A 9,648-nucleotide genomic window follows, 5' to 3' on the forward strand; every position below is an offset into this window, starting at 1 on the left:
AGTTTTATTAAGAAAGGACTTGTGTCGCTTAAGTTTCGTCGGAACGAAGTTACGGAAAATCAATTAACAAACGGAGACGTAACAATATGTTTCTTGTGACCTATCTTATCACTGAAAAACACACTTTATCCTCATTTTTCATATCTTTATCTTTAGATTTTTTGTAGGACACTGGTAGAAAGCCTGTAATTGATTATTTTAAAATACCTATCTTCTTTGTGGAGGATTACTACAATTTATACTTAATACTCTCAGTTAAGAATCGTTTAACATATAATTTTTACTTTCTATGTGTGATAGTTCATGGTTGTTGTTTTTTGGAGTTGTAAAAACATTTAAAAAGAAACACAGAATATCTTCTGTGGTATTAATAGATTTCAGATATTTTTAACCCATTTGTTGCATGGTAATTAACCAGTAACATATCATTACATTTACCACATTTCCAGCATAATTAGTAAGGGAATATTACATTTGTACTTCAACAGTTTGTGTCAATACCACTTTGTTGAAAGTGAAGTACTTTGAAATGAATGTATTATTATTATGAAGAGGTAGAGTTGTTGGAGGGTCATTCAGCTCCTGTTTTATGAAAACACAGTACAGGTCTAAATGCAGCATTATATAAATATTATATATATGTCTTATGTATATATATTTAGCTCTGAAGGAACATTTCAGTAAAACTGGAAAAATAGATAAAATTTCATAAACTAAACAATATACTAAAACACAAAAGTCATTATGATTCCTTTGTCTTAGTTTAGGCATGTACTTACAATAAGACATAAGTATTTGTAGCAGAAAATGAAACTCTGGATCATACTTGATATTGTATTGATAAAAGTTAAGTGATTAACAATTTTGTGTTTAATTTAATTTAGTAGTATTAAGCTTACGTGGCTTTAGCCAAATTCAACCAATTCACCTTAGATAATTTGCTAAATGCCTTAGGATAGAATCTAATCAACAGTTTTAATTTAATTTAATTTTTAAAAAGTTCATAAACTACCTCTCTCATCTCAAAATTAAACTTTTTATATTTATTCTGTTTTATGTTTTTTTTTCTGTTGTATGTTAGTACTTGAAACAAAAATTTAGCCATGTGTTATTACTTCCTTTTTTGTTTCAACTGCTGTTGCTTTTGGACAATCAGCTTCTAAAGAGTCGCAAGACTTACAATATCAAATGTATCCTACTTAATAGTTAGATTATTTTCAAAATGATTATGTAAGTCATTGTTTAAAGACTTAAGTTGAAATATAGAGCTTGGGAATTTTGCCAATTGTGACAATTAATTTTGTTTGAGAGCTGGGAAGTTAAACCAACTTGTATCATAAAGCCATATATTTTAATGTATAAAAAATCTAAAATAATCTCCTCAACTACAATTACTTTAAATCAGTGGATCCCAACCTTCAGTTCAAAGGGATATTTCAGCCAGTGTGCAAGATGGTGGAAAAAAAATTGTCTGTTTAAAATACAGCTAGTGAAGTATATTGTCTTACAATGTCATATAAAAGTGCCTTAAAAGTTAATATTATATGAAGTAGTCCATGAAATTTTGGGATCAGAACTAGTTGGTCCTCAGCTGGGAATATTGACAAAGAATGACTTAAGTAATTTGATTTTGGGTTTTTATATATTTCAGAGTACTGTAAATGAATTTTTTGGTATATTAGGTACGTTTAGCCATACTTTTGGCTGGTCTTCAGGGAGATAAGATTGTTCTTATAGTTCCAACAAGTGTGTTAAAGCATCAAGGGAAGTGGCTGAATTTGCTGGAAGGATTGGTACAACATGGAGATTGTCAGTGGGTGTGGAATGAGCAGGACATGGAAAGCATTGTGGTAAACATCCGAAGAACGTTTTGGAATGGAGACAGGGTTGACCATCTCACATGCTATGAGATGTTCACTGAACGTGTAAAAAAAAATCTGCATGTAATCATGTGCTACACTGGGAGAAACCAGGTGAATTGTTAATATCTTATCTAGCTTGTGTTTTTATTTATTATTTTTGTTCACAATATACCACTGCTTTGATTTTTTATGTTCTTTTTTACTAATATATTGAATTATTGTTAACTTGTGATTTTTAATATCTCTATTAAATAGAAATTAATAATACATAAAGTAAATCTTGATTTTTGTGCTTATTAAACATATCTCTAGGAATAACCATTCTCTTGATTCTTCTAAAGTAAAAATCCTCAACAGAGAAAATAACATTAAACATAAAAAATAAATAGCCCTTGTTAATGAAAACAAACATTTTCTTAATAAATACAAAGATGTTCATTTATATCTAATTTAATCAGTCTCTCTTGTATATAAAACAACTTTCTATACTTAGGCTCAGACCTTCAAGCTTTATTTCCATTGTTATATATTAGACAATTCATTGATATCTATTTTATTAATTATACAGTTACTGATTATTTTTATTTGTGGATTATTTATTCTTGTGGATATGCATGTAATTTTTTATATTGAATTAATTTCTATTAGCCTTAGTTCTTATATCTCATCTTATGATGCCTGGTGGAATATTTTGACAAAACAAACAAAAGTTCTATTCAGTACAGCTGATACAATCTTGTCTGAAATTAAAAAACAGAGATCTTAATAATACTTAGCTATTCTGATAGTTATATATTACCCTTTAACCTGTTTTTTTTTCTTTTTCTGTACAGTTTTAGAGATAATACAATACCTAGATCCAATACTGCAAAATACGTTATGTTTTCTTAAAGAGGTTTTGGTCCTTAATGCTAGAGGTTTAACCTTAATCAGATTATCAAGCTACTAACAGTTGTATAATACTCGTCGTCCCACAGTGGGTTAGGAATAAGTTCTATCAGGGTATTGTATGTGTGGGCTAAGGATTCTTCTACAGTAGGTGTCTGTGACTTGTTGGTGATAAATTTGACAGTAAACGGACAGCAAACACTCTACTTGTTTTAAAATAATATATTCAAAACAAGTCAAACTATGTACAAAAATTCTTTACACTATGGATATCAAACTCACTATGTATCTCAAACTCTAAATAATTCTTTTTTCTTATCAACAGTCCACTTAGGTTGATTCAATTACTTTAGAATCCATTTGACAAGATGAACTATTTTTCTCTACTCTTATCACAATAGTATCAGTGAATAATTCACTTACGCTACCCCGCTACTGAACTTCAAATAAATGACTCCTTTTCATCAAAGTCCACACAGACAGGTTCAATTACTTTATAACACCTTTTAACAAGACAAATTATTCTCTTTATCTCTATTAAACTGTGAAAGACTTTAAAATATTGCCTGTTATGGCTAATCACTCACACACTGGCTAACTTCACGTTTTCTTTCCCTAACTAATTTTTTGATTGGACTGCACTTTTTCTCTACTTTTTTTAACTTGTGCTCGCAAACCACCTATATATATATGTATATTCACTGAGGCCTCGAATGTTTGACAAACTATGTGAGCCACACTTTAAGGTAACAATACTCACTTAAGGTAACAAGGAAAATACTGAAGATTCAAGTAACCTGGTGTCAACAATACTACAACAATTGAACTACAGAGTTTCGCAACCAAGCTACTCATAACTATCGCTTTTAAGATGATTAACTTTTAACATCCTTGTTATGAAAAGTAAACAATCATTAAATATTAACTCACAAAATTAATTGAATAATAATGGCTACACTAAACATTCTTGTATATCCAACAAGTTCACAGGTTTGCAACACTAAAGCCCCCAGTGGCCCAACAGTATGTCTGTGGACTTACATCAATACCCTTGGTGGGCAGAACACAGATAGCCCATTGTGTAGCTTTGTGCTTAACTACAAACAATCTTAATGCAACACTAAATTCTAAAGTTAGATTCCCTGCAGTAGACAGAACATAAGTGCCCCATTATGTAGTTTTGCAATGAAAAACAAACAAATAATACTCATTCAAAATATAAAAACTTTAAAATCAGTTAGACTCACTAAAAGTATTTTCTCATTGAGTTGTTTTCATGTGACTTCAAATTCTGATTATTTTTAGTGCAATATAGAGCATACATCAACTTACTCCAACTTCTCCACTCTCCCACATTTAACTTATTTTACATACATTAGGAGAATGTAGATAAGCCCTACTTTCTCATCTAAAACCAAATTTTCTTGTTGACAGTTGTGCTATTAACATCTCTATGAATTCTGAATACTAGACTTAGGTTGATATGTAAGGATGAGCAGATTGGCTGGTTGGACTTGTGGGACCAGTTTAATGGGAGAAGGGAGCTTTTTTGAATGGATCATTTACAGTTAAATAGGGTAGGTGCTGGCTTGTTTGCAAGGGCTATTGACTCAGCTGTAAGGGAAGTTTTAAACTGGGACTAGACAGTGGTGAGGGCCTGGATAGACCAACTGCAAAAAAGATAAGATGTAGAGAAAAGTTTAGCATAGGAAATGAGTATAGAAGTAGTTCTAAGGGTAGGCTCAATTGTTGCTATTGTAATGCTAGTAGCATAAGAAATGAAATAGATGATTTTAGACTATGTCAATTTATTTGCCAAGGCCATTGGTTAACAAAGGTTGATATACAGGAGAATTAACTACATATTCATATTCATCTGTCATTCCACCAGTTACTTTTTCCCCCCATGAAAAAGTAAATTTTCAGTTTACTGACTTTCCCTGTGCCCCTTATGTTTTCTGTGAAGTATTCAAAGTGTTTGCTAATTTTCCCCATTTACCCAACATGGACTTTCATTTATACATGGACAGTTGTCGTATTCTGACCCATTTATCTACTAAGTCTCTTCAACACACTTAGTTGACCACTCAATTAACTGCTTCTCTGAGAAGTATAATCCACATATCCAAGTCCTATTTATGACCAATAGAATATTTGATACATCTGGGATTTTGGATCAACACAGTTCAAGGAATGCTTCAGGCATCCCCTTGGAGTCTCATGTTCATTCTATTCTGCCTTTCACACCAGCCAAACACATCTTTTCTACTTTGAGTACAATTGTTTTTTGTCACAATATCATTTTCTTTGGCCATGCTCACATGCATCGCTTCCAATGGGACCTAGCTTCTCAATGGTGTCTGACTTTAGACCCATCACACATCATAATTGTGTCTTTCAATCACACTATTATTTGTTGAATGAAGAGTTTATGACAGCTGGAATTCCCTTTCTTCCTTTACCTATAGAAATTCATCTTTTCACAGATGTCTCTCTCATGGGTTGGGGTGCTATGTTGGGTAATTGTCATTGTTCTGGTACCTAGACTCTTCACAAGCAACAGCTCGCATTAACATGCTAGAATTATGTCATGAGTTCCTGCTCTTTCTAAACTACCATTCTGTTTTGATTCACAAAATCAACAATTCTACAGTGGTGACTTACATGAATAATTAAGATGGTAGTCTTTCTCACAACCTTGAATTTCCATTTTTCTTTCTAACATTTGACATCTATGGGTGACTATTGTTAGGTAATTTGTCCAAGAAACTAGATTTTCTTCCATGGTGGTTTGTATGTTTGCCAACTCATGCTGATACTCTTTCCTGGTGGTTAGTCAATCCCATTTGACTACCTTCAGGAGTTGCTGCATCAGACATAATGTTTTTGGACTGTCTTCAACTCCATGGTTCTTCCATAGCTGATAGAGCTGTTTTATATGCAACTTTCAGATGCCACAGAAGCCATCAATCTTTTTTTGTCCCTGTTTTTAAAGGGTCTCTTCCTAGGCCTGGCACCTTCAGTGCCCTCAAGTCCCAGATACTATCCCCAATGGAACTTGGGTTTCATCTTATGTTTCTTGACATCTTCCCCTTTGGAGCTCTTAATGACTAGTTCACTCTCTTTCATCTATACCTTAAAACATTTATTTTTTATTGTTTATATCAGGCAGAGGATACTGATATATATTTCCTTGATCTTTCTTGTATGCTGTTTTTCAGAAGCCTTCATACTTATCCAGATTATAGATCACACCTTTATACTTAAAACTTGGGCTGAAAGAGAAAGTAACCATTGTTTTTCACCTTTTTTACCAACCCTGTCTATTCCTGATTCTCATTCTGAAGAACATTTTTATGTCCATTCAGCTGTTCTTTGTTACTTTGCATGCACTTAATTTTTCAGAAAAGGTTGTTTATTTCATATGATGAATCACATTCCTCATATCTTGCTTTGGCTACATTGACAAATCTGTTTGTGCAGTTGATCCAATAGCAGTTTACAGTGATGTTCCCAAACACTTCAGAAGTTAATTTCAATGACATTTCACCAAATTTGCTATTTGCCAATGTCCTTGACTTTCGGGTCACAATACCTTTTAGGGGATATCTTGTAAGCCTTCATGTGGATGAAATGTGTTCTTGAAATTTTATTTACACCATGGTTCCCCGGTAGGACAGCGGTAAGTCCTCGGATTTACAACCCTAAAATCAGGGGTTCGATTACCCTCAATGGACACAGCAGGTAGGCCGACATGGCTTTGCTATAAAAAAAATACATTTACACCCTGACATTCTAGTCATAATACCCTTAAGGGGATATCTTGCAATCCTTCATGTGGATGAAATGTGTTCTTGAAATTTTATTTACACCATATTGCTGTCTCTTTAGCTTTCTGATTCTGTTTGCATCCAGTTATGATTCTTCAAGCCAGATTGAATCCCTTTTACTTGAGTTATTCTTTACTACCTGCTTGTTTATCACTTGGATCACATATGTTGTGTGTGGAGACTCGGATATATCTCTCTCACCAAACACATTTGATACAAATTTTAAAAAAAAGTAAAATTTCCTTTTCCCACTTTTCTTAATTATTTTATACCTCATGTTTTATGACTATTCATGCATGGTTATAATATGAATTTTGAAAACTGTGCTCTTATTTCTTCCACTGTGTATGCATGTTGTGAGACAATATTTACAGTGTTCTTATACATTGAACAGTAAAGTACCATGCATTCTCCAGGTAGATCACACACTTTATTTGAAATCTAAGTAAAGCCTAAAATTCAAACAGTATGTGGTGTTATCCTTGAGACACATCTAATGTAGAAGTCTTTGTAGATACACACCTAGAAAATCAGTATTTCTCATAAAGATGAAGCAAACTTAAGAAGAGGAAGGAGTAAGTATTGATTGAGTATTCATGGACTACAATGAGGAAAAGCTTTTCCTGATTTATACATTTTTATCAATGGAAATATTTCTAAGATGGTATCACTAATATCTAAACTGCCATTTTTATGTCAAGATGCTAAAGAGGTGCAATACCACTAACTGCGATGTTGTGTCTGACAGGTAAATAAGAGAGCTACTGTAAGTTGCTCATAAGGGGTTAGCCATAAATATCAAACAAACAAACAAAATGTCAAAATAAAGAAGAAAATTGCATATTTGTTTTATTGAATAATGTTTACTAATTGCTTCTGTAATCAAGGAAATCTAAAGACAGAAATTGAGTCATAGGAAGTTTTTAGCTTCATATTAAAGGTTTTATTGTTTCTGGGGATATGTTTAGTCATGTGATATGTTGCATTAAACGGTTTTGAAAGCGAATGTAAAGCAATAGAAATTAAATCTTACCTTTCTAGAATATGTTAATATTAAATGTTATCTGAAAGTATACTAAAGAATGCTATTAAATAATATGATCGATTAAATCTGTTTTTGGAAATTATTTGTTCATTTTATATTCTCAGTAAACAATGTTAAAGGTTGATAAGAATTAAACATTACCATTTCGTAAAATTTTTTATTAATAATGTGCATGTATATTGTATTAAGGTATAAAATCTGTTCTTCTTGCAGGATCAGATGGATTTGATCAAGAGGCTGGGACCTATATTTACTCAGATCTCATACTTTGAACACTTTCTGCCATGGAACAAAGACAGTTGGACTAAATTAGCATTACATTATGTGGTATCTTTCTTTGAATTACTTTTGTAAATTATCTGTGTTTAAAACTATTTTTTATGTATTTTTTTTTTGTAATTCAACTAGCTGAGGGTACTCATTAAGAAGCAAAAACTGTATAATGGACAACATTAGAGAATGTTCTCCCTTCTGTTAATTATTAAATCCTTAATGACCTCATTAGGTGCTAATTGCATATCATGCTCTGTGGAAAGTAATAATTGACTCATTTAACTGATTAAGTACTTGTGTCTTTGAATTCAAACCCAAAAGTGTATAAAAAAGTGGAAGTGGGCCATATGTCATAGTGGTTTTTATACTTCATGGGGAAATAAAATCCTAAAATAAGATAGCCTATGTATAACGTTGGACAGTTTCTAGTTGCCATATAAAAAATTATGGTAATTAAGCCAGCCAACTCTGGATGTTGAATGCTAACACACACATACACATAATGAATCATCATTTTAGTGAGATGCAAAGGCTGAGATGTTTCAGTTTTATTATTGGTTGCTCTTTTGTTACATTTGGTTAGGCATTTACAAATAAAATTAAAATAATGATTAGAGCACTATACATCAATGGCGGGGACAGAAAAACTGTCCTTAAAGTTGGCATTCCAACCCCAGTATGATGTTTGAACATAAAAGCCAAGATGTTATGGTATTATATACTAAACCCAACCTTTTGTTTCAGTACAGCTCCTATTTTCCCCCCCCCCTTTTTTTTTCAAGAAAATTATATTTAAATTATTGTACATATGCAGTATAGCAAATAATAATGGTTTCGGCTTTCATATTGAAAATTCATGAAGAAATATAAATAAATATTCAGTATAGGTTTGAAATCAGCCAAAATGTGTTTATTACAATTAGCTTTGACTTTCAGTAGTCATTGTTATTCAGGGGAGAGCTAAGATTCTGAGGTATTTCTAGATATACTTATTAAGATATGTGTGTTCCCACGAGTGAGTGTACATTAAGTTTAAACACAACACTAATATCCATGATTTGATTCCAAAATGTGGACAGAATGCGGTTATTTGTATGATTATGTAGTGTGTACAGTGATCCATAAGAATGGGAACGTATGCTAATTAATATGTACTTCATTCAAAAACTACAAATGTTTGCAATTTTTTAAAACTTTTTTGATTACCCAATATACACATACATTATTTATAGTACATACAAACCCTTTGATGGATGATGGTAGATAAAAAAAATAGTGAAAGATTGATATCTGTAGATGGATGGCATTCCCCACTGACAATTTATAATTTGTGCACTTCACAACAGACATATACATCCTTTTCCAAAGAGAGAAATTAGACATGACTGAAAGATCCATTGTGTCCACTAATGTTCAATTTTGGTCATGATGGACATTTTCATCAGTATCCATCAAAGAATACCCCCCCCAGTGGCACAGCGGTATGTCTGCGGACTTAAAATGCTAGAATCTGGATTTCAATACCCGTGGTGGGCAGAGCACAGATAGCCCATTGTATAGCTTTGTGCTTAATTATAAACAAACAAACCATCAAAGAATTAAATAGTAAATGCTAAAAATTGAAAGTTACATGCAGATTTATATTCTTTCATAAAATTTTCTCATTGGTTAAAAGAGTAAATTTTAGTGGCACTAATATTAAATAGTTGTTGTAGCCTAATATGTTTCCAATATATATATATATATATAT

General features: G+C 32.2%; 1 protein-coding gene across 1 annotated transcript in view; it reads left to right on the top strand.

The window, feature by feature from the left end:
* Positions 1 to 9,648, top strand: part of LOC111086779 (dynein heavy chain 1, axonemal-like) — a 49,639-nt gene that overhangs the window by 2,240 nt on the left and 37,751 nt on the right. The window contains exons 2-3 of the mRNA XM_022391014.1: positions 1,683 to 1,973; positions 7,839 to 7,952. Of these exons, the coding sequence (XP_022246722.1) occupies positions 1,683 to 1,973; positions 7,839 to 7,952 (405 nt within the window). The remainder of the gene's footprint in view (positions 1 to 1,682; positions 1,974 to 7,838; positions 7,953 to 9,648) is intronic.

Source organism: Limulus polyphemus, unplaced genomic scaffold (genome assembly GCF_000517525.1).
Source record: "Limulus polyphemus unplaced genomic scaffold, Limulus_polyphemus-2.1.2 Scaffold1424, whole genome shotgun sequence".
Lineage (NCBI taxonomy): Eukaryota > Metazoa > Arthropoda > Merostomata > Xiphosura > Limulidae > Limulus > Limulus polyphemus.